This window comes from Dromaius novaehollandiae, chromosome Z, assembly GCF_036370855.1.
Source record: "Dromaius novaehollandiae isolate bDroNov1 chromosome Z, bDroNov1.hap1, whole genome shotgun sequence".
Lineage (NCBI taxonomy): Eukaryota > Metazoa > Chordata > Aves > Casuariiformes > Dromaiidae > Dromaius > Dromaius novaehollandiae.
The window spans coordinates 1,881,606-1,906,926 of NC_088132.1; the positions used below are offsets into that span (position 1 = coordinate 1,881,606).

Below are 25,321 nucleotides of genomic sequence, written 5' to 3' on the forward strand. Positions count from 1 at the left end.
TATCCATCCACTGCAAATTCTCTCCAGTTGGAGCTCCAGGCTTTCTTTCAAACATGGCAGTTGGCTCTTTTAAGAAAGTAAAAAGTAAAATATCGCTCCTTGGAACAGTATCATCCAAAGACTCTGGTTGCTTCTAATCACAAAATCCTAGTTATGCCTTAAGAAGGACTAAAGAAACTGGTCTGGCTGAAATCCCTAATGAAGACAATATGTTTTTTCCTCCCTACAGGAAACCTCTGAAAATGTTTTAAAAATAATTTGGTGGTAATAGTATAACAGCCCTAACACATTTGCCCTTCAGTAAAAACAGACTTTAGTTAATAGACTTCTGAATGTCACAAAATCAGAATCAGTGGTGCCACATTTTTGATCCCTATGCAAAATCTTTAGCATAAAAGAGAAAAAATATCTCTGGTGTGTGCTGGGTGCATAGCTAGAAATGCAGGAATGCCAAAGAAAGAAAGACTTAGGCTAGTGGCTAGAATCAGACTTTAAATGCAAAATTTAATTAAAAGTCTGGCCTCTTGCTGGCCTGATGACCTAGCCATGTGGGTGGCATGCTTCCATTCATAATACCTCTCGCCTAGGAGGGAGACTTAGAGATTCAAGGGAAGGACAAGATCAGTGGGGAAGTAAATATATTTGGCGGAGTGACACTAGGAGGGGCTGTGGCTCTCCATGGGGCAAGGAGGTCCTGTCTTTATGTATGTAGATGTCAAGAGGCAGCACAGACCAGCGGTTGAAGCAACAGACTGGGAACCAGGAGAGATGAGTGCTGCCATCTTTGGAGGCCCCAGGGAACCACATTCTGAGGTCCTTTCATGCATCAAAATCTTCCTGTCTTCAGAGATGCAAACAATGGCAGGAAGAGTGACTGGTGAAGCAAAAGCCCCATCTCACAGCACACCTCTGTGGGTCCTTGCTTCTGTGCCTCAGCTTTATTAGCCTTACAAGGCCTCTAATACCTTTACAGAGCTTTGCAAATCCCTTATCCTGCCTGCCAATCCAGCTTTTATAGGATGAAGGAACAGGGAGCTAGAGGGATTTTGTGAATTTTGTGAATGTCTGATCCTCTTCACAGTCCCATCTCCACAGCTGCCATATTGAGTAATGGGATTCTGATGACCCAGTTCCCCGCTCAGAGCTCCTGAAGAAAGTGGCTGGGATCCAGGGCCTCTACCGTCTGCTGTCAGAGAGGATAGATGCTGACGTTCTGGATGCAGCAGGTATGAGTGGTTAAACAGGGCTCTGATGTGGTAGATGAGCCAGATCTGCTTAAGACAAGACTAAAAATCTCAGTCATATCCAGCTGTGTCCAGCCTGGTTTGTGTTTTTGCTCTGCAGTCACTTACCGGGAAAGGATGCTCCTAGAAGGCAGCACTGTGAGGGAACGGATATGCCCTCTGCATGCTGAGGAGGAAATTCTATCCTCACTTGGGCCATTTTTGGGCAACACCTTGCACCAAGCCAGTCACTGAATGTGGGTGTCAGTGACTGACTGCTTAGGTTCTAATCTGCTGAAAGGGACAGTGGTGATGCTGCCAGACGGTTCTGACTTAGGATGGTCATTTCTAGTAGAAGATTACTGGGTTTGTCAGCAATAGATCCAGACTGGGGCTGCCAAACTCCTGCTATAGGAACCTCACCACTAGCTCTCCTGAAATGACAGGGCCCAGCCTGAGAGCATGGTCAGCACCATGTCAGTGGGATATGACCATGTTTCCCTGGAGGAGCTGAAGAAGACGTGAGTGTTATAGATTTTCTCCAATTATAGGCCAAGCACAAACAACAGCACAACCAGCCCCTTTCCCACCTGGAAAGAGCAGCAGGGACTGCTAAATGGCTCAGGACTTCCACCCAGCGCTGGAAAACCCACCTGGCCCCCCCTCTCTCTGTGGACAAGAGCACTGTGCTCCATCTGGATGAGGAAAAAGACAAAGCCATGGCCACAGACTCCTCTCACTTATTATGGTCTGCTCTCAACACCATTACCAGCCCTTCCCACCACTTCAGGTTCAACCAGGTGGTCCCAAGAGCAGGTACCTGAACCAATCAAACATAGGCTGTACTGGTTCCCTGCTCTGGCCTTTTTGTCATGGAGATCAGCTCCCTGTGTCTGTGCCCCTGTGAGTCCTGGAGCAAGGCACACCTGTTCCCCTGAGGGTTTCCCCTCCACCCTGGAGGACCTAAGCATCTGAGAACTGAAATTATTCTCTGCTGTTTACTGCTGCAGCTCCTGGCCACATGAGTAGTCCCCAGCTCCTCCCAAGAGTCAAGGTTGTTCATGATATCCTGTTTATGACCCTGGAAACATACAGCAAGTCCTCAAGTTGGAATACAGCCGTGCCCCAAAGTGGAGTTATTAATTAACCAGCTGAATTCAAACACAGTGGCTTTGTTTTAAGAAGCAACTGGTGATTTTGCTCGGTGCATGTCTGAGTAGTTTTGGTCCAACCACCAGCCCTTTGGGGGTGCTTTTCTAATCCATGCTGTCATAAAGTCCCCAGCAAATCAGGCTCCCAAGCCAACACATTTCTCTCCCCCAGTGCTCCCTGAAGAACCATGGCTCTTTCTCAAAACTCATGGTGCATTTCCAGGTCATGATGGACAGTCAACTGCTTCAGTGACTTTTCATGGGGAATTGTCCTATGTCTGTATTCCTATATTCTCTTGAAAGCTTTAAGCTTTAACAGGGATGATTTATGCCTTAAAGAACATCACCTGCATATATCAAAAGCTTGTGATCATTTTCATCCTGCCCTGACATGCACTGCCAGAACCCCATCAAACTCCTAGTGTGTATCACCTGTGGGTGATATTTCTGTTTCCTTGCAGAGGAACCAGGTTAGGATATACGCCAGAGGTACTGACAGAAGCAGCTGCTGAATTGACAGTGGCTCTTCTTCTAGCAACATCTTGTCAGCTCTTGGAGGCTGTGGATGAAGCTAAGGTGTAACTATTACTGTTATTTCCTGATTCAAACTGCCCGCTGGCACTTATTGTGTTGAGTCCACCACAAGAAAAGACAGCAAGATCAAAGTGTTAGGAAGTAAACAGCCCCCAAAATGGGAGAACAGAAACAGTGTTCTAGAGGGTTATTCCAAGACCAGGGCTTTTACAGATTCTATATTAGAGATGTTACAGCTGCTAAAGCAAAAACAGCACAGGAGAAAAAAATGATGGCCCTAAGACCTCTCTTTGAAGAATCCAGAGTCCTCACGGCTCCTGAAGTCTGACCATAGAAGTGGAGGAAGAAGTATAATCTGTTCATCTCTGTTATCTCTTCTTCAAAAAAAAGTTTTTGCAAATTTCTTCAGAGTTTTCCAGAGGTAAAGTTGTCTCCAGTCTGAAACAAACCAGATAGTAAAAACTAAATTTACAGGTCAGTTTTCACCATGATGTCAAGATAACAAGAAAGATGCCAGGTCAGGAGTTAGAGACTGATTAATCTTTTTAATGATCTGAAACTTTGGGGTGAAGTGAAGTGTGATAGAGCCAGGAGAGCTGAAAAAGTTTCTTCAGATTAGAAAGACTGAAGGAGACTGTGCAGAATTTCAGGAGGAGCCAACAAAGGCAGGTTGCTGGGAAATATGATGGCAGAGGACAGTGGCATATGCAAAGCAGTGAAGAGTGGGGCTGTTCGTGCTGACCTCACTGGAGCAACTTCCATTAACAGCCTGCTGTGGCTGAGAAGACAGCTGCCGAAACACAGCAGGAAAACGATTCAGAAGCAAAAGAGCTGGGATCAAAATATTGCAATAGCTAAATATGCCATGGCTAAGCCTTACACTGCCCTGTATTCAGTCTTTACAGCATACACAAAGGGGTTGAAAGCTTGCCAGTGAGAATAGTGCAGGGGATGCTGTGGAGAGGCAGAGCAAACTGGACATTTCACCTAGAAGAAGTGGATTCGAGGAGATGATGCATAAAATAATATACATTGACTATATATATTTATATTTATACACACACATACATATACATATAACATATCTATTAAAAAGAAAAGAGAGTGAGAGAGAAACTGTGAATTTATGTCCAGTTTGTCTCACAAGAAAAGAACAAGATGAGAAGGTCAGGTAGAATGACATCCAGTGTAAAGCTGAGGAGACAAAAGAGTTTGTACTTTGTTTATGGCTGTAACATATCATTGAAGCAGGCAACGAAAGGATCCCAAAGGGAGCAAATATTCCTTCATATAAAGAGGCTGTTCAGCCTTAAAAATAGTTACTGCTTGTGTTTTGTGAAGGGCACAATTTCTGAGCACAAGTGCAAATTAACAGGGGTTGGGATGAAATATTCCTGAGGAGACTTACTGACTTCCACGCTCTATAAGGTTTCTGAAGCAGATGGGGTGGGCTAGCCTTTGAAAAAGGGTGTGGGAACAGATTATCCTAGAGCTGAAGAAAGTTGTTCCAGCTGCTGAGCTACTGCACTCTGCAGTCATGAGAAAAGCAGATGTGCCTACACAGCTTTCACCTGAAATAGATTAGTCCCTATTTTTAAGCAGCGGCTGGGGCAGCTGGAAACCTCTCTGGATGTGTGGCTATGGTCTGACTGACAGCACCATGGGGATACTGGGTCTTGGATGCATAGATGAGTTACAACAGAGCTTTCCTACAGGACTGCATACAGAACTGGCCAAAATTTCTGCATTGTGTGTTCTGGATGAGATAGTCATACCCATAAAATGACACAAGTATTCCAATAGACTGTTAGGGCTGGTCCTAAACTACCTACGATTTTAAAAGTAAGGCAGAAAAAATGCCATTTTCAAAACTCTTCATTTTATGACCTTTATTGTTTTGTATATACATAAAAGTTTTCTTTTATATATCTATGACTATAAATATATTTATCTCCACATTTATAAAATTTCCTATTAAAAAAGGGCCGGCCAAAATTTTGCTGTTTTCCATATTCTCAATTAAAAAAAACCCCTCACTGCTGCCTCATCTCTATCTGAAGAGATGGGAGGAGCAGCAGTTTTGACTGTTTGTACTCCTTTTGCATACCCAAGGTGAGCTAGCAGAATGCAGGACTCCCCTGTGGCTCTCTCCCTCCTGAAGCCATCACAACCTTGTCCAAGATCACTAAGCTCCCTTCACGTGCAGTTCAGCTCACAGTGAGACTTTTACCCTTTCAGACAGTCTATGAAGCTAATGTGGTGTTTTTACCCGCACTGTCAGGGTGGCAGGAGAGGAGCTGGTGTTTGTAGGTTTCTCTGCTGCTGTCATCCTTTATTTGGGTGGCAACTGCCCCTTCTGGGCTCAGTACTGGTTTCTAAATGAAAAGAACACAGGTCTAGGAGTCAGGATGGAGACTGCAGTGTATATGCCTCTCTCTCCCAGCAGTTCCTCCGCCAGCATCCTGAGGCGAGGGACATGTGGAAATATGTTTGCTCACTGTTTTTCAATCTCCCCACACCAAGCCACACATGCCGCTGTCATTGCTGTAGCCCTTGGCATGCTCACATGCAGGCCGGTGGGTTTCTGAGGCTCCCCTGAGATCCACAAAGCTTGAGGACTTAGGCGCTTGACACTAGCTTGTCCAACTGTACAGTACAGCCTCATCTACAGACAGGAGAGCGCAGAGCATCTGAGCAGCAATGCCAGGGATCTCATGGGTTTAATTCCTCTCTTAAAGGAACAGCTGTGGCCATGCACTTGAAGCCATTTGGAGTCAGGAAGTTCCTCTACATCAACACTGCTCCCCAGCCCAAAATGGCTGCTGCAATCCCAACAGAGTTTGGTAAGAGGGTGCATGTGAGGGGCCAAGGGTGGGTGGTAACTCAGGGCCTGTGATTCAGAGACATCTCAAAGCTGCCTCAGAGTTTGTTTTTACCATTTTTCTGACTGTGTGCAGAGGATGCGAATCAACAAGTTGTTCTGTGCACAGAGGCAATGCTCCTGCCTGATTTCCTACAGACATGTTCCGTATCCCAGCAGCTCCCCCTGAAGCCCCTGTGAAACCCTAGTCCCTTTCCTCCAGCACCTTGCTTCATGGTCCTGTACCAGTAGCCCCAGTTCTCTTGCCCCAGCATCTGCAGGGGCAGCACTCCCAGTTCCCTCCTATTTCCACAACTGCTAGCAGAACAAAAGTCAGCTGACATTCCAGATGCCTTGGACCTGTGCTTTTGCTGACTGGCAAGTGGGCAGCACCAGTGGGACATGTAACTGTTGCATGCAGGCATCACCCTTTCTCTCACAGGCGCCCTGGCTCAGGTCTCTCTCCTCTGTCCAGCCTGAGAAATCTGGATTTCTGCCAGACTGGGGTTCAGGCCAGGAGAGAAATTGCAGACATATTTGGTAAGAGCCAACAGAGGTGGGGGGACAAGACCCAGATGTTATTACTCTCATCCCTGAAAGAAGAGATGCTAAGACTGCACTACCATACTCAAAAACTAGGCATTGAGGTCTGTCTCCCCCTTCTTCTAAAATTACTGGCTCAGAAATGTGAAGGTTTAGAAATATTGTGCCACTTTCATTTGTATGCTGTATTTGGAGATGTGAGCCACATTTCTTCAGCTATCAGGCTAACAGGCAGATGTGTAGAGGGCCAAGACCTTGCCAGTGTCCAGCAGAGAGGAAGGCTGTATTGCAAACTCAAATCTTATCAGACACCTGGGTCAGTGCCTTCACCTTATTCTTCCTCATCCCATGGGAACACGTCAGGGAGAACTTGCACCTCCTTTGACACTAAAGGCAGTCATCCATGAGACAGAACTCCACAGGGAATCGAGCTCCATTTGTTCCTGCACTTACAAAGCTCCTGCCTTTTTAAAATAAAGAACACGATCCCATGACTCTAGGACCTTTAGTTTTAAGCACAGCTTGAGACAGTGTGATACTGGGGCAGGGAGGAACTGTGAGAATTAGAAGTGATCTCGAGCGCAATCACATTTGTGCCTGGCCTGGTAATAACAGGGTTATGACCAATGCAGGAGCCGAGCTCCACCCTGCAGAACCAGCAATACAAAAGATGCAGTCTAAGACCATAACACTGACAGCTCCCTTGCATCCCAAAGGGACTGAAGAGCTATGACATTTCCAAAAGGCAGTGAGTATCTCATTCTAGAGGACTGTGACTTGTAAAGTGAAAAACCGTTCCAGGGCTAGACTGCAGCCGGCTCACAGGATTCAAAAAATATTGTCATCAAAATGTGCAGGTGATGCGATCCAAAGTGGTAGAGCTCGGGCTGTGAGTTAAACATTTTCTGGTTAAGAGTGAAGGGGTGACTTCTTATTGCTGGAACCGATTGTCAGCTGCATGCAGTGAAGTATGCATCCCCTTGTTCTTGCCTTTATCAAGTTACAACAAATTCCTGCCACTGAGTTGAGTATTTGGGACATCTTAGGACACACATGCTGCATGCATTTGGTGAGTGGGACCCGCAGTGTGGGACTGGGGCTGGAACAGGTGGCCCAGGAAAGTGGTGATGGGCCAAGACACCCAATAAAATTGTTTCCGCAGATTTGTAGTAAAGACTTTGAAGTCACACAGCTACGGAGGCAGTTTATCTGCTCTCTGAATTTCAGTGCATCAATAAACCTGGGCCTTTAGCAGTATTCTGTGTTTTACTTTGTAAATAAATCTTTCCTGGGGATCTTCATTTGCCTGTAACAGTGCCACTGGAGGAAATGGCCAGGTGTTCAGACTTCATCACTGTGTGTTGCGTGCTGTCTCCAGGATCACAGAGCATCTGCAACAGTAGCATGTTCTCCCAAATGAAAGATACCACCATATTCAGCAATAGGAGCAGGTGAGGGTGATAGGAAGAAAAAAATATATATCCTGCAGCCACTGTGCTGCAAGATTAGCACAGAGATGTCATGCTGGAGCACATATACTCCTGACACAAATCCTTACATGATCAGGGAGGGAGATAAGATGTCAGCTATAATGATATCCCAGCTCAATAAAATAAACTAAACTTTCAAGCAATTATTAAAAATAAAAAGGGTTTTGCTGGCATAATCTGACAACATGCTGACTGTGGGAGCAGAGATGCATCATGATAAAGAAAAATTCTGTCAGTAGAATGCAGTCTCATTAGATAAGCTGATCCCACCTATAATACAGTATGATTCATGCTGAAGAAAAGTACTGCTAAGTCCCTGGCCTCTGAGTTTATTATAAAACTGCCATTAAGATTAGATGGCTGTGCACTCCAACTCCAGCCCTCTCGTTAAAGCTTTCACCAGATAATGAAGGCTCTTAGCTCCTAGAGAAATGACAGAGGAAAGCTGCCCAGAAAGTGATAGATAGTCCATTTTCCCTATAGGGGAAGTGTAGTGAACCAGGATGACCTATACCAGGCTCTGGCCAGTGGTCACATTGCAGCTGCTGGTCTGGATGTTATGGTGCCTGAACCTCTGCCTACAGATCATCCTCTTTTCAAATTTAAAAACTGTGGTGTTTGTTGCAAACTGTTGCTGTCTCCTGACTGGTAGCAATCTGTGGAACTTCTACTGTGTAGCAACAGAAGGAATCAAGGTCCTATATGCTGCAGTGCTAAACTCTGCTTTTGCTCTGTCCACTGATGTTTTTGTGGTGAAATTACCTTTACTGGTATGACTGGTTTCATTCTCTAGGATAATGTACCTGTTTTTTTCCTCCACCTTTCTAAACAATGTCATATCTTGCTATTTTTTTTCCCCACTCTTTTTCCTACCTGTGTTCCTTTCACGGTCATAAAGCAGGGATGAGTCAGACCCGCTCTCCAGCAAATTTAAATCACACAAGGTAAGTGTCTGGCCATCAGACTTTAAACAGCAAATTTTGTCTTTATCACTGGTGGAGGATTCACTCTACCTATTTCTGGTCATTGGAAACTTCCCATCATAGTCACTGGAGGCCCCGAGGTGGAAATTCCTCTTTTCCTAAAATACCATCTAATTTATGTAGCATCAGTTGCCTGCTGGCAGTGGCAATCCTTCTCCATCAATGAAACCTGTGTTGAGGCAATTAGCTCAGCACAGACACTTGCAGTGGGGGTCATGTGTCAGAACTGAGATGCTGTGCAGTGTCCTATCAAGTATCTGAACTGAGGGCCCTTTGGAAAAAAATGCTGTTCTTCAAGCTGCAAGTTGGGCTGCTTACACCCTGTTGGCTAGCACGTTCTCACTCTTGTTCTGGAGTAGGTATACACTGCTTAGAGATACCATTTGGGTCCCGTCAGAATGTATTATTATGTCTCCGATGTGCCTCCTTGGTCAGCAGACAATGAAGTGCTCAAATGATGCCTCAAGAGCTAGAAGGAAAAAGGGATCAAGAGCTCAGTTTTGATCAGGGATCAGGTTGGCTGACCGCAGTGAAACAGAATCTGGGAGGGCCCACCACCCTATAAATCTGTCTAGAAACCCACCAAGTTCCCCCAGCAGAACAATTATGGCCCATGATCAACTCAGTTTTAATGACATTGACACAAAGCCATGCCTAAGGAACATGCTGGTTGATGTGGTTCCCTCCCCACCTTACTTGCTTAGCTTACCAGGCCCTTGGCTGGTTGGTAATTATATTAGTGCATTACATGTTATAGCAATACAGTGATCTTTCTTATACTAGGTTATGAAATGACCACAGCGATGGAGGACAAAGTTTAATGGCATGATTGGCAGTAGCTGGTAGTAGCGTGTCTGGCAGTCCTAGAGGCTCATGGGTAACAGTCTGATGTAGTGAGGAATCTGAAAAATATCCCCCCAAAGAACCCCAAGCATATAGGTGTGTAGGTATGTGTACACACACACACGCGCACACACACACACATATGTATGTATGTATACCATCTCTGTATCAGGGTGCCTCCTGAAATGGAGGCCTGCTTTGCTCTCCATGTTGGCGCCTATACATGTATGCATATGTATCTGCATCTGTGTGAGTGGTTGCTACAGGGATGCTCCTGAACATTTTGTTCTCTCTGTCCTTCCATTTGCCCGCCCTGCTCTTGTGAGCCAGCAGAGAATTGACATCTATAGGAATTCAGCCACATTTTAATAAAACAACTTCTTACATTTAAAAATCCTTTAAAAGACCCAAAGGTTTCTTCTAAGTTTCAATCCCCTGCCAGCTCACAGGAACAGAGCAGGCAGACAGATCTGTAGTGGGTGTGACCTGCAAGAAACATCTACAAGCTATAAACACAGCAGGTAGGTCTGCCATCCACCAGTCCTCTTTCATTTCTTGGGATCTAGATTTCACACCAAGTTTACCTGAGTCTGTAAAAGGCTGCTGGAAAGATCCCATCTCCCCACTCCATTATGCAGTCTGTTCTCTCCTGTCCATAAACTTTCACTGTCAGCATCCAAGCCAGGCTGCTGCTTCTCCCCCATGGGGTTCCCAAACAGACTTCCTCCAGATTAGGCAGTCCAGAAACCGACAGGGATCCTCACAGACCCTTTGTTCTCGAGGGTCTTGATCCATCTTCTCTAAAGACCAGGAGCCTGTCCCTTCCTGAGGCTGGCACTAGGACTTGGGGACATCTGCCTTGTGCAAATCAGAGGTTGCCAGGGGTGGTGTATTTGGGTGAGGCTCATTAATAGCTCTTGCAGGACTCAGCATGGGGGAAGTGACTCCTCTGGCTCCTATTTTCTGTTTCAGTGATTCTGCCACACATCACAAATGCCACATGGAGTAGGGTTGTCAAAGGGTGTTACAGAGATCCCCCAACTGCTCTCTGCAAGGGAGAGATCCTAACTGAAAACTTGATTATTTACATTTTGTTTTAATGACAAGCTGTTGGACCACCTGCAAACTGAATGCAGGTCTTACTCTAGAGAAGGAAAAGGCCCATGCTAGTCATGTGGAAGGATGGAGGTGCTCCTCAACTATCAGATAGACTGTGACCTCTCCACACTGGATTATCAGCCAGGCGCTGTCACCTCTCTCCATATGTGCATTACATAGATGCCACACACCCAACCTGTGGAGAGGGACCCTGCTGGCTGTCCAGACACAGATCCTGACATTAACCATGAGGTCGCAGCTCCTCCTCACTCATTGCTGTCAGTGAATGTCATGGAGAGATAGTCATCTTTTCAGAACATGACCTTTTTTTTTTTAAGGCAAACTTGGCATTTGCTCTAGTGAGGGGAGAGAGGGCTCATTAAAATTATCTCTGTTCTTCTTGTGGGTTATACAATCGACAGCAAAGATCTCTCATATAGTTGCTTTTGCAGAATGAGCACATTAGAGAAATAAAATCTCTCACATTTGTATCACCCCAGTACTTCTATTAGTGTTTGTTTTCCCTTTGTGAGTTCAGGTTATGCTCTTCTTACACTGGAACTTCAAAAAACAGGTGTAATATTAAACATTTGTATAAAGGACTCTCTATTTTTATAGCACTCAAAAATTTATCTGGCAAATCACAAATGCTACCACATCCTATATCAACCAAAGGAGAAATCTTTCTGTTCACCTCATCTTACTCTCTTCCTTGCATTTTTTGTGTCTTCTTGCAGTGTTTTGTATTTCATCCATGCCTTAAGATTCCTAGTTTTTCAACTAAAATTTATGTTCCATTTTTGCCTTGTTCTGGGCAGTTCACATATCTCCAGCCACCACAGGCATTTTCACAGTGCTGCCCACCTATTCTCCTGTGAGAAGACGCAACTCAGCATATTCTAATCGGTTGTTATTCCCTGATTATAATGCTTTTGCACGCACAGAGGGGAAAGGACCTAGACCAGCAGTGTTATCAGTAAAAAATATGCAGAGCAGGCAAATTTGTCTATGCCTTGGAGAATGGTGGATGTTGCAGAGGAAAAGGTACTACAAAATAGGTGCAAGGAATGTAATTGTTGAGAACAGATTATTAAGCATGTCAGTTTGGCACTGGGCACAAAAATCAAACACTGTTTTAAGCAGATTTCTGGAGTGAGATAGATAGGTCAGGCTTGTTCCTTTACAGGGCCTCCCAGAGCTGAGTTTACAAATCGCTTTGTGCATTTTACCAGCTGGTGTGCCATCCCTAGCTGAAATTTGAACCAGTGGGTCAGCTCAAACCGCTGTGGCTGGTACCTTCTTTCGGTCCCCCGATGAATTCATGAACAATGATTTTACTATCTCTTTGAGATCAGCATGCACATATTACTCTGAGCTGTGGACAGCTGCCCCCTCCCCTGATGGTGCAGAGTTCTCTTCATTAGCCAGTTGAATTCGAGGGGCTCTCTGAAATCCCAGCATTGCAGCAACTATGCTAGAACCCTAACAAAACCTTGAGAAGCTGCTCTCCTTCAAGCATGAAGCCATCGATGCAGCTGATCATCTCATTCCTTTTCTTCTGCATTCCTCTTTGTTGGAGCCCAGGCCTGCCTGTTTCCTTGCCATAAACAGATGGTGCTGGTCATTCTTGGGAGAAGCTTTGTTCCTATAGGTAATGAAAAATCTCTCATTTACTGATGGTGTGCAAGTTGCCCTGGGTGTGCGTGCCTGGAAATTACTTTTCTCCCTGCTTCCATGGTAGAAGGACTGTAAGCACAAAGGCTACACTTCCAAACCAGTTATGTTCACTCCTCAGCTGTGCTACAGTCAGGCTTTGTGACCCCAGGAATAAGAAGAAATCTGTTTGGGATTGACATTCACTGCATGTGTGGCAGAACCAGCCTGGGAAAGTCACTGTGCCAACCCATAACGTGGCCCAAATGTATGGCTGTTGGCACAGAGATTGCCACGTATTCTTGGCATGATGGAAATTCATGCAGAACTCACCTGATCAGGATATTGTATGAGTCCTTCTACAGCCAGTGCCTAAAGATATATTCTCTGCATACCCAGAGAACACACAGGTGGTGTAAGAGACCCTTCCATCGAAGCCATTATGTTATGTTTGAGCGGATGTCTGGATTCACTCATTTCCCCATTACAGATGTAGCCCCTTCAGCTGGTATCTTACCCCCGCTCTATTCTGTGCTGGACACTGGAGGTAGGAAAAAGGTGGTCCTCATCAGTAACTCTTGGGAGAAGTCTGGAATTGATTCCTGTCTCTCATCTGGGCTTTGGGTAAGTCATCAATGGCAAGAGATGACAGAGACAATGATGTTAACCTTCTTCAGTGTGCGTGCCAGCAGGGAGAGCCCATGCTAGTCCCAGCCTGGATGACCATGTTGAAGAGCTATATGGCCAGAAGCTGCGTAGTGGCAGGCTGATCCTGAGATACAGCACGCTCTGAGGACATGCACGTCAACAGAAGCAACCCTTTGCCACTTACAAGCCCAATTCCTAGCATCCTTGCAGTCTTGAGCCTACTGTCAATGCTGAGCAGACTGCAGCTTCCAGGTTCTGCACACAGGGGTAATTCCTTTGCACAGACAGGCCTGGAGGGGCTCTGGGCAGCTGGAAGCTCTTTGGGAGGCAGCTGCTTTACATTAGAGAGATGGAGGAGAGGAGAGAAAAGTCAAGGCTGTTGTTCTTTCTGTGGCAGCAGCAAGAGGAAGGGTTGTGAGGGCTGAGGCTGTTTCAACTCCAGGACATGAGGAATGCTGAGAATATGGGGCCATAGAGGTATGGATGAATCAGCAGCCTGTGCTTTTAGGAGTCCTCCCCCATAAAACTGTCTGCCTCCTTCCTTGAAGGGCCTTCTACTCACTTCTGTAAGCAGTCATAGAAACTGGTAACCATCCCTTCCTTCTCCAAAGCAAGTTGTGGTGTTCCTGTGGCTTCACACTTTCCTACACAACTTGCAAAGCCCTCCATTTGCTGACAGCTGGAAAAGGACTGGGAAGACCCCAGCAAATCAAGCTGCTAGTGCAGGAAATGCTCTCTACAGCTCTGCTCAATGCCATACTATTCCCAAGGAGCTCCAAGGCCTCGAGACCATTCAGTCATTAGCCGATGGAAAAGCCAGCCTTCTGCAAAATGTGTGCAGGTTTATTTTTGAGTGGGCTGGTGGGTACAGGTGGATGGGATCTGATCTGCTCCATGGATCTGCTGCTGCTGCTGGGGACATGTTGTATCTGTGCCTGGTGAATTGCTCCAGCTGCAATGGCCCACAACACACAGAGGAGGTCTATCTGTGCTGTGGAAAAGACTGGAGAGTACTGGAGGGGTGAGGGAAAAGAAAAAGCCTTATAGTCTTAGACCCAGTGCAGGAAGATGTCCCCCATGTAGCTCTCCTAGTAAAGTCATGCAGCTCAGGCAAAGACAGCCTGAGACACTGATATCTGGAGGTCACCTCCCAGGGACTTTGCCTGGGCAGCTGACTTGGGAAGGCACAAACAGCCCAAGGACCATTTCACCAACCATTGCTGATGAAACCCTGAACCATGTGCATGCAGGACAGGCCCTGCAGCTCTCGGGGCACCACCTTCCTACGTGCCATGTGCACCCCCTTTATGTGATGGCACCAAACCCCACCACATCCTAGCTGAGCCTGCACACTCTGGGGACTCTCAACGGGGGACCAGGAGAAAGCAGGGCCGCGCCGCGCCGCGCCGTGCCACACTGGCCGCCGGAGGGCGGTGCGACGCTCGGCTCGGCGACGGATGCGGGCGGCGCGCTGGGCCATGGAGGTTTTCGTGACGCGGCGGATCCCGGCCGCGGGGCTGCGGGCGCTCTCGGAGGCCGGCGGGTAAGCGGGGCCGGACCGGCGGGGAGCGGCAGGGACCTGCTCGCCTCGCCCTGCCTCTGGCAGCCGGGCGCTTTGCCCCTGCGTCCCGCAGGCCTGTCCTCGGCCTGGGCCAGGCGCGCTGGGCAGGCCGCCGTGCGAGCGGCGGGGCGGGGGGCCTGCGGCAGTCGGCCCCCGGCGCCGTCCCCCCTGCCTGCAGCGGCTGCCAGCAGGGCCCCCGGCGGGTTGCGGGCCTCCAGGCTGCGTTTCTCTCGGACGCGGAGCCGCCCGGGGCCACGTTTCGGAGTGGTGCAATGCTGCGGCGCTGCGGGCGGGTGAGTAAGCCCTTGCGGCAGCCCCACTCCGCGCCCGGGGAGCGGGGAGCGCCGCTCCGCGTACTGCGCCGAGGGGCAGCCCGTGGCTCTGGTCCCTCTCGAGGGTGCTGTGTGAGTCAGTCCCCGGCGCGGGCCCTGCGCTTGTGCGGGGGAATAGCCATCAGCCGTCCCCCGTGGTAACTGCCTGTGTTCTCCGCAGTTGCACCGTCCGGCAGTGGGATTCAGATGAGCCTGTCCCACGTGCTGAGCTGCTAGCCGGAGTGGCTGGAAAGCAGGGCCTGCTCTGTCTCTTATCTGACCGCATAGACAAAGAGGTTCTTGATGCAGCAGGTGCGTACGGGTGGGCTCTGGGGTGGCCACAGCCCCCTGTGTTGGCAGGGGTCATCCCTTGCTGTCGCATGGCTAGGAGAGCCCTCAAATCCCGTGTCCTCCTTCCAGCTGCAAGGAGCATAAGGTGGGAGGGAAGGAGAATAGGGAAGGTGGACGGAGCACTGGATGTGACAGGGGGGAGGAATGAGCAAGATACCAAAACTGTGTCCAGGTCATCAGTTCCTGAGTTAATAGGAGAGGTTGATTTCTCAGCTTTTCCCACGGACAGAGTCCCTAATGAAGTTGCACCCCTTTAACAAATCTTAGTCCCCTCAGAATTAGCATGCATGTTCAGGGGGTTGGGCAGAACTAGCCTGAAAGTCGCCCTGGTCTTGAGCTCTGGAAATGGCTTTTCAGATATCTGAAGTACGTGATGATGTCTAAAAGTTATGCCAAGGCTGGTTTTTCTGTCCCTGCAGGCTGCAAACTGCCAGGGTACAGGTGGCCCTAGACGGTCCTTGCCATAGCCTAGCAGATGGGAGATGGGTGGACCAGTCAGTGTTTCAGGCACAGTCTCCTTGTCCTACCAAGGGGATACCAGGTGGCTGGCTGCTTGTGTAGCACAAGTGACAGCTGGAAGCTGCTGCTGGATGTACAAAATAAACTCCCTGGCAAAAAAGCCCACATTTCTTCCTTGCTAGTTTTAGCCCCAGCCATTGCTGGGAACTGCAGTGGATGAAAAACCATGTGGATTTGAACTGCAGACTGGCCACTGCAAGAATTCTGCCTTCTCTTGGTTGGTTGATTGGCTGGCTAGTTTGGTGACTACTGTTTGTTTTCAAGCTGGCGTGATTCTGACCATTGACCATTCTGAGCATTGTCCTGGTGTTTTGCAGGGTCCAGCCTGAAAGTCATCAGCACTATGTCTGTGGGGTTTGACCACCTTGCCTTACATGAAATTAAAAAGCGGTAACCTTTGTTCCTTGCCTGCTGGTTCCTAAATATGTTGTTTCTTTCTTTGTGGTGGCTCCCGTCCCATATAACTCTTTTTGCCTAGCTGCATGCCTACCTGTGAATGACAGAGTGAAAGTAGAGAGTTTCAAGCTGGAATGAAGGAGACAGAGGAAGGCTGTGAAAACTCAGAATTCTTCCTGCAGTTAATGCAGTAGATCTGCAGGTTGCTTCAGCACAGGCCCCAAGGGTGGATTTTTATGGAAAGAGCTTTGCAACTTGCACTTCCATCTTGCTCAGACAAAAACCTAGCTGGAATAGTCTTCAGATGAAAGAAATGTCCTCTCATATGTCATAGCATAAATATCTAGAAGAGGTGTAACATCAGCATCTTTCCTGGAAATATGAGGTAGTACCCCAGAGTTGGCTGTGTTAATCCCCAGAGACCTGAGTGCTCTGCTTGCCTTGCAGAGGGATCCGCATAGGGTACACACCTGATGTACTGACCGATGCCACTGCCGAGCTCTCTGTAGCTTTACTCCTAGCTACGTGCCGCCGGTTGCCAGAGTCAGTAGAGGAGGTGAAGAAGTGAGTATTTTCAGCCGAGTGGCTGGAGTAGGGGCTAGCTTTTGAGCTCGGCCACTCCAGGGTTGCAGGGGAATGCATACAACACTGGACAAATGAAATGGCGCTGAAGCTAGTGTTCCACCAAACTGGTAGTGAATGTCTTGCAGGCTAATGTGGAGTCCCCTGCATTTCTGCAAGTGGAGGTATATTGTTCAAGGGCTGTTAAAAGGACAGAAGTGTCCTCTGAACTCTCCTGTGTATGCTAGCTACAGAATCTGTGGAAGTGAGCAACTGGTGCTGTTCCTAGCCCTTTGTGGAGGAAATGCGGGAAAGATCTGACCAGAGTTTATTGTATGGCAGCCATTCCCAGAGCTGTGGTTAGTAGTGCATAAATTAAATCAGTCCCAGTGCTGCTGCTGCTTACCCAACATTTGAGTAGATCCCTGCAGAGGCCACAGAGATAGCTTGAAATAACTACCTCTGAGAGCCTGGTTGTTTCCCCATTTATAAGATCATCTGTGTCTGACAGAGAGGCTGAGACCTCTGTAGTGCTTGTAATTTGTGGTGTACTTGTCTAAATGCTGGGCTGGGCTTTGAAGTAGGCTCTCCCTTTTTTTTTCTAACATGTATTCCCATCTCACCCACTCTGCTAGTGGTGGCTGGACAACGTGGAAGCCCTTGTGGATGTGTGGCTATGGTCTGTCTGACAGTATCGTGGGCATCATAGGCCTGGGAAGGATAGGTAAGTGCATGTCATATACAAAATCTGTCTGTCTCCAGTTATGGCAGAGTAATCCTGGAACTTCAGCCAAGTTGTTTTCCTTTGTTGTTCCTCTTTAAAATCTATTAGAAACACAAGGAGGGCTAGGTGGAGCATCTTAGAAAAGTGATCTTGACTCATCAGGCCTAGACCTTAAATTTTTAAGTATTGAAGTGTTCATATCCAGTGTATCTGAATGTAAACTGGATGCTTTTCTCTGAATTTTCAGTTAAACAAACATCCCAAAGTCCAAAATAACATGCTGTTTTCTGTTCAGTTGTGGACTTTGTCAACAGATTGCTAATTTTACTGCCTTTTCAATTTGCTGTCTAGGTTACTTCAGGTCTAACATCTCATGGTTCCCTTTGCTGCAGCTTCATCATAGTTGAGAATTCGTTCATGCTCCCTTGAGGAGAAACAGAACACATTTGCCCTTTATCTCCACTCCTGACAGGCTCCAAACTTGAATAAAGCCTCACAGGAGCAATCCCAGTTAGAGGGGCTACAGTGATCCTTTAATGAGTTATATATTCTACCAGTTGCTTTACTTTTAGCTAAACCAAATGCGAGCTTGCCAGAAGATGGCCCCTTTGGGACAATAGAGAGGCGGCATTTGACCTTGTGCCTGGGTAGTAGTTTCTCTGCTATATGCCTCTCTGCAGAAGTTTGCACACTGCCTGGAAGGTCTCATCTCTTCTTTCTAGGACAGGCAGTTGCCCGCCGTCTAAAGCCATTTGGAGTCAAGAAATTTTTGTACGCTGGCAGTCGCCCAAAACCAGAGATTGCTGCAGAGTTTGAAGCTGAGTTTGGTAAGAAATATGAATGAAACAGGGAAGACAGTTAATCTTTAGCTGCAGGGTAGCAAACAGCACAAATGAGATGGTTCTGGGAAGATGTCATCTAGAGAAGTAAAGGTTCAGAGCTGGAAAGTTCCTGAAGGCTGGAGGTTCCCAGGAGGATTCATCAGTATAGCCGGGCTTAACTGTTATGAAGGCATCAGAAGTAGTTGACAGTGAACCTTGAACATTTGTTATTTGGTGGGACAACAGAAGAAATTCTGATTCCCTTGACCTAAGTGACTATTGTGACTCAGCCCCTCTTAGAAGTAGGTTAGCTTGATGTGTTTAAGCTTCAACCACCAAACCTTGACTATGGTTATTTCTATTGCTTTTGACTTTCATCTTTCCTATGTCTATTTATAATTTTCAGTTTATTTCATTCTCAAAATCAGACAGAACAGAACAGGGAAATTGAAGGGGAAAGTGGCAGCTGCCTTCAGAAGGAGAGAGAGTGAGAGTAAGGAGAGAGGGTTATATGGACACAGTAGGTTACCTAAAGGTATCACAACATAGGAGAAGCAGGGAGGAGGGGATAGGCTGAGACTTACGAGAGATCATAACTGGCAGTAGACTTTGGCTGCTGGGAACAAACATTGGCTTTAGCCTTATGTTTTAAAACACATGCAGACAAGCCTGGAGATATCTGGTAGCTACTGAATAGGGGATTTTTCTGCAGGCCTGTCTGAATCCTGAGTCTTGCATCAAGCATTATTTTTTTAATCTGAAGCAAAGCACATTTCCAGTTTGGTGCCCTTTTTTACTTTTTTGCGCATTTAATGTTGTTGCTGGACTTTGTCAGGCTCCCTGCACTTTCCTTCCCTTGCCTCCAAGAGTGAACATTGCATAAGTCATTAGCTGTAGGTACTCAAGAGAGTTTAATGTTGGTGTGACCTGTTACTGCAACATTTTCCTATCTAAATGTGAAATACATACTAAAGCCCCCTTTGGGCTAGATGACTGAAGCTTTCTTAGGTTTTCTTTTGGATTGACTTTTATTTAAAAGTGAAACAAAACACTACAATAATATCTGTAGGAACATGGCTCCATCTCTCTGTGTGTTTCTGTTTGGTGTTTGCCAGTCCCTATTTCTCCCCATCCCTGGAGAAAGGTCAGCCAAGTCTTTCCAAAGCAGCACTCACTGTTGCTAAACGTTATGAATATGAGGGTTTCTGAGATATCTTAGTGAAGTCTCTGAGCAGAGCTGTGATCTATGTTTCTCCATTCAGTCCCAGTCACAAGGCTGGCTGAAGAGTCAGACTTCATTGTTGTGACATGTACCTTGACTCCTGAAACCGAGGGAGTATGCAACAAGGATTTCTTCTGCAGAATGAAGAAAAATTCTGTGTTCATCAACACAAGCAGGTAACCCAGTCTCCTGCAAGGGTTGTATGGCTCTAGCACCCTGACAATAGCTAGGCTTGCAGAGGGGCATAAGCTGTGAGATATGTTTGTTCTGGCAGTCCAGGGAGCATGTGAAATTGTCACTGCTGCAGCCACAAGGACAGTTTTTCCAGCTCGTGGACTACTCTGTCCATCTCCCGGTCTCTGGGGATTAAGCTAAAAGCATGATAAGTTGTTCAGGGGGCTACATACTCGATCTCTTTCCCAGGGCCATGTGTCTAGCCCCAGTGGGATGGACGGAGGGATGACTATTCAGTCACAGGAGGGTGAGGCTAAGCAAGTCTTCAGGAAAGCACTGTGACCACCTGAACAATTCATTGGCACACAGCTTGCTTTGGAAGGAGGGGGCTGGGACAGGGCTGCATGGCTGATCCGGCAGTAGCCTCCCATCCCCATTGCCTTCTTGCTAAGTACAATGCCAGGGCAGAACCTGCACTGCCTGGCACTTGTGCCATAAGCCCAGCCATTCTGGGCAGTGTCACGCTGATTACCTGTGCATGCCTAGATCATCTGCACTGTTCATGCTTAGTAGCTTTTCATGTCATTACGGTGCATTGCTCTTCTCACCATTGAATGGTGAACTATCAGTGGGCAAATGAGAGCAATTCACACCATGCTTGGAGAAGCTGCGCTAATACAGGGGGTTATCACAACTTTGAAAACTGGCTCCTTGTCCCTCAGATAAAGATGCCTCCTTTATTCCCCACTTCCCAATAGACAAAACATCTGGGCTTTTGTATATTTAAAATTCAGATGCATCCAGACTGGATCTGAATTCTGCTCAGTCAGCCAACAAGCTTCCGCCCCCTGGAGACTCAGTGTGGCACAGCATGAGGGTGTCATGCATAGCAAAAACAGCTGAACATGCTTGTGGCCTGTGTCTTAGCTTTGCTATGCAGTCCCCTCTGCCTAGGCTGCTGTGCTCACGTTCATGTGGGAGCGCATCCTTTGGAGCCAGTGGGACCACTTAGGAGCAGTGTGAGCATCTGTCTGCTCTGTGTTTCCCAGGGGGGCTGTCGTGAATCAGGAGGACCTGTACAATGCATTAGTCAATGGCCAGATTGCAGCTGCTGGCCTGGATGTCACAACTCCAGAGCCACTGCCCGCTGATCACCCTCTGCTCTCCCTCAAGAACTGTGGTAAGTTGCTGTATTGGAAGCTGGGACCTCTTCTGTCCCTCCTCTTGCAGCCTCCTATTTGCAGTGTTTCCCATGCTTAGGGCAAGTGACCTCTTAGTTAATTTGACAAGGAATTTCAGTCCACGTGAGCCTGTGAGTGCTGAGAAAGAGCTGACATGTGAAAGGACAGGAAAATCATGGGTGTTTAAGCAGTTTGTTGATAGCACTGTGCCATTGTACAATGGGGAAGCTATTAGAAGGCCTTATTAATATAATATAAATTAAGTTTGGGAGGTATTTTAATACTACAAAAGATAGTTGAGATTGGCTTATTTTTTAATATCTTCCTAATGGATTGATCTCTGCATTCAAGGAGCTGAGAAATTTGGCTTAAAGTCACAAAGGAGTCCAATACCAGCAGGTGCGTGAATCCAAACTCCAGAATCCCTGCTTATGCCCTGCCAAGCTCTGGACTTGCTTTAAGCTCCAGTTTAAGTTTCTGCTAGCAAAATTCCCCATATGGATTCTGCCTAGCAGACTCTCAGCCTTGGGAGCACGCTAGCCATTGCAGGATTCACCAGCTAGGCCATCCATTGTGAGTCAGGGCTGCAGGGTGCAGATTCAGTGTATGTGTTCAGAAGTACAGTTCACTGAAGTGCTTGCCTTGGCCTGGCATGCAGGTTCTTCTGCAGATGTCAGTGAATTAGAGAGCCCTGAGCTGAAGTGTAAGTGTGCATGCTATGGGATAGACAGAGGTTTCTTTGCAGTTAGTCCAGCTGCCTCCTCTGGAGAGCCTGAGGTCTCATGGGCAGCCTTGGATAGTGCAAGGAAGAGCGCTAGCACAAGTGTCTATGTCTCCTCTGGAGGAGGTTAGGATAGATGAGGAGGGGTGGGTAAGAGGGGAAGAACTCTGCCTGTGGTGTGCTCCAGCTTTCTCAGGCTGTTGAAATGGAAGCAGGGGCATCTGAAACAGAGGCAGTAGGTGATTGCTATTAATTCTCCAGTGCTTTCCCCAGAACTAGATCCCATGCTGAGCAGGATGATGTTTTAGCGCAGCGACCACAGAGGTGCAGCATGCTAGCTGCCCACAGCGTCTTCTGGGATCTCTATATATTCATGTTATTGCCATCAATGGGTTGTGCTGGTGGGTGTTTTCTATAGACTTGCAGCTCACCAGTGCAACCACTGTCCCTGCAGACACAACAACAGGCTTGCCAACAGCCTTGAATGCATTAGAGTCTGTTCCTAGTGTAGTCACTGGCTTCCACTGTGTGACCTTCAGGGAGTTGCTCAGCCCTTCCCAAGCAAGCTGGGATCAGTAGCACTTCCTCTCCTCCTCCAAACAGAGAAGCATGTGAATCAAATTAGTTGCGAAGAGGGACTTACTCAGACAGGTCAGGAGATTTGCTTGTATCCCAGAGGCAGAGAAGAGAGAGAAATGCAGTGCGGAGCAAACACTTCCTTCTAGTTAAAAAAGTAACTGACTGTGATTGTTTGCAGCTTCATCACCTGTTAAAATGCCAGAGTGCCTTTCCCTACCTGGATGTCTCTGTTTCATTTGGGTAGTCTACTGTGCTCCAGAGTTGAGGGCTATGACCTGGGCCAGAGTAGCTTCCTGTTGCATATCTGAATGGGTCAAGCTGCCTCATTAAGCATGAGATTTGGTATGTGCATCTCCATTTGCATGGGCAAAGTACCAGACTGGCTGTGCAGATGGCAACAGACTGTCCCCTTTCAAGGAAGTATGTTTTAGGAGGAAAAATCTGTTCTATAAAGAAACTGCAGGGGATTCAGAGGGAAAATTTGGGACTGTCTATCACTGGGTATCCATTACTGAAGTTCAGGTTCAAAGCTGTAACTTTGATTATCCTTCTGTTAAAAACTTGTTTTTACTGTGTTGTATCAGGGTCCCATAGTAGTTGATGTGAGGAATGATAAAAGCTGAGACTTTCCAGAAATAATTTGCAGGGCCTCAGAGAATGTAGAGCTCTGGAACAACACCAAGCAAGAAAAAAAATAAATACATACATTCAGAGAATATTTGTTTTCACAGAAGTGAGACTTTGATGATTCTGAAACTTTTTGTAGATTTCACACAAAACTGCCAATTAGTTTCATCAGCTGGGAGAACACTGGATAGGTAGAGGAAGAAGAGGTGTGGACATTGCTTTTGCAGCATACAGAGAACCCAGCCTTGTTTGTGGAAGAAAGGACTTGGCTCCACAATTCATCACACGAGGACCTTTTCCCTCCAAACCAGCAGTATATAGGGTATTTGGGGTTCTGCATATAGAGGCCATTCAGCTTTTGTAAAATGAAAAGAGACTGGAATGCAGGCTTTTCTCCACACCCTGGCAAGTAATTTTCCATTATTAACTTTGTAACAATTTATCATTAAGGCAGCACTGGCTTGTTTCTTTACATTGCATAAAAGCAGCCTTTTCACACAGGTGGAAAAAACCTTCTGCCCTGACTGTACTAGAACTTTCTAGCTCCTTTCTACAAAGACCATTCACCTTTAAATATACCTTTCCAGCGTACCCAAGAGTAAGAGTCTATAAACCATGGTGTTTCAGAGCAGGCTTCAGCCTTTTGCCTTGACATGTACTGGTTTGTGCCTGTAGCGGAGCAGAGCCTGCCAGAGTTGTGTGGGAATCAGATCACAGTGTGAAAATTTCACTGGTGTGCTTGGCTGTAAAAGGGATAGTTTTTTTACATCTAAGACCTGTTTCCATGCAATAAGGTAAGTAGGAAGCCTGAATGCAGAAAGTAAGACCCACACCTGACTGACTGTCTTCAGGCTGGAGGACTTTAAAAATAGCTTAGATAAGCATTTATCCAGTCTAGGCAGTTAACGATTTTTGTTTCTTGTTCTGCTGTTTGATGTCAGCTCCTGGCAGAGAGATGGCTGGTGCAGGACTCTATTTGCTGATCCCTTTGGGAAGATCGCTGGGAGGGTTGGGACAAGGGAAGACTGCAAAAGGTCAGTGAACATAAGAAATGGAGCGAGGTAACCCTTCCTGTCCTCTACAGTGATTCTGCCACACATTGGGAGTGCCACCTATGCCACGAGGAACACCATGTCAGTGCTGGCAGCTAACAATCTCCTGGCTGGTCTGAAAGGGGAACCCATGCCAAGCGAGCTCCTGCTTTGAAGCAAAGCCCAGAAAATGGCTGCCTCTGCAAAGTTACAGTGTAGATTTTGACATTACCCGTGATGCTGGAGAAGCTTCACAGATCAGTCTGTCCTTGTTTCCATCTGCAGCTAACACATATTAAAGATAACCAGAGTAAGAAAATTGCAGAGTGGCTATTAAAGAGAAGCACTAGGTGTGTTGTGTTCATTTAATTTGAGAACTGAATGGCTTTGGGTGCATTGTGGAGCATGCAGATGTGTGAATGGGATAATGGAGTCCTCCCACTGCAGATTCTGCTGGTCCTGTGGTCATGTCACAACTGTAGTCAGAAACTGATGCATTGTGTTTGGCCCTGTTTCAGAAAACACTTAAGATGTAGGGACTGTAATTGAGTATTTTGCTAGTGAGCATGTGTTGGATCACCGGAAGAGAGTTGCTGGTGCAGCCGCCACTCTGAATATCTGGATCTTCAGGTCAAAGCAAGAAACTCGGGTGGTTCTGCATTTGAGCTCCAAGCTCTTAGCCAGAAATAGGAAGGAGGGGTTATTAAGCAACACGCACAGGCCTACTGCTGTCAAGCAGGCATGTATTAAAAGGCTTTGCTAAATTAATGCCAAGGAATGATTTTTCTATTTTACGGATGTATAAGGAAAAGCAAAAAAGATTTGTGTGATTGATCCACTGGCATTTCTAGCTCTGCCTTTTGTATCTGTAGTCAGTTCTGAACACAGCTGTGGTTGCTGAGCTGATACCTCGAGTAGACTGCAAATGGGAATTCTTAGTGGGAGGTTCTGAGATGCGTCCAAAAGAACAGTAATTCTAACCTGAATTCCCATCCCCCCTTTTTTTCAGACATGCAATGACATGTTCTAGCACAAAGGGAAAAACTAAGCAGGTCCCAACTCTCTTGCTCCCAGGACAGCCCCTAAAGAGCATATCCTAGGGAATTTGGGGGTTCATTCTCTCCTGTGGAGACTGTCACACTTCTATAAATAGGGACAGGGAGAGATGACCTCCAGTCTCCTTGGCAAGTCTCTGCTCAAGTTGGTGAAACAATCAGTGCAGTGTGCTCCGTGGTTGTTCCTTTATGCTGTTTAACATGCCCTGTTTAAGTGGAACATGCACAGGTGACATTGAGAAAGAAAACAGAAAGGTGGCTGAGACATCACATTACAGTGGCAGGAGGGATTTAACACCTGTTTAAAAACAGTCTCGCAGAAATCTGGCTTTGAATGTGTGCATGTTCAGTGTGATTGTCCCTGAGCACCTTCCTGTTACAAGGTAGGAAAGGATGAAAATGCAGGTTGTTTTCATGTTCTCCAGGGGGCAGGTAAAATCTTTTGCAGTAGGATCTTTCTG

General features: G+C 46.8%; 2 protein-coding genes across 2 annotated transcripts; both read left to right on the forward strand.

The window, feature by feature from the left end:
- Window positions 1–1,685: 1,685 nt before the first annotated feature.
- LOC112982758 (glyoxylate reductase/hydroxypyruvate reductase-like) lies at window positions 1,686–10,891 on the forward strand. The gene is made up of 7 exons (XM_026099385.2): window positions 1,686–1,744; window positions 2,836–2,952; window positions 4,508–4,594; window positions 5,645–5,751; window positions 7,627–7,762; window positions 8,285–8,415; window positions 10,600–10,891. Exons 1-7 carry the CDS (start codon window positions 1,686–1,688, stop codon window positions 10,725–10,727), a joined length of 765 nt encoding a protein of 254 aa, XP_025955170.2. The 3' UTR covers window positions 10,728–10,891.
- Window positions 10,892–14,426: 3,535 nt separating this feature from the next.
- Window positions 14,427–24,156, forward strand: LOC112982751 (glyoxylate reductase/hydroxypyruvate reductase-like). Its single transcript, XM_026099369.2, has 9 exons — window positions 14,427–14,569; window positions 15,080–15,210; window positions 16,086–16,158; window positions 16,612–16,728; window positions 17,361–17,449; window positions 18,172–18,276; window positions 19,533–19,668; window positions 20,716–20,846; window positions 23,859–24,156. Exons 1-9 carry the CDS (start codon window positions 14,484–14,486, stop codon window positions 23,978–23,980), a joined length of 990 nt encoding a protein of 329 aa, XP_025955154.1. The 5' UTR covers window positions 14,427–14,483; the 3' UTR covers window positions 23,981–24,156.
- Window positions 24,157–25,321: the final 1,165 nt, after the last annotated feature.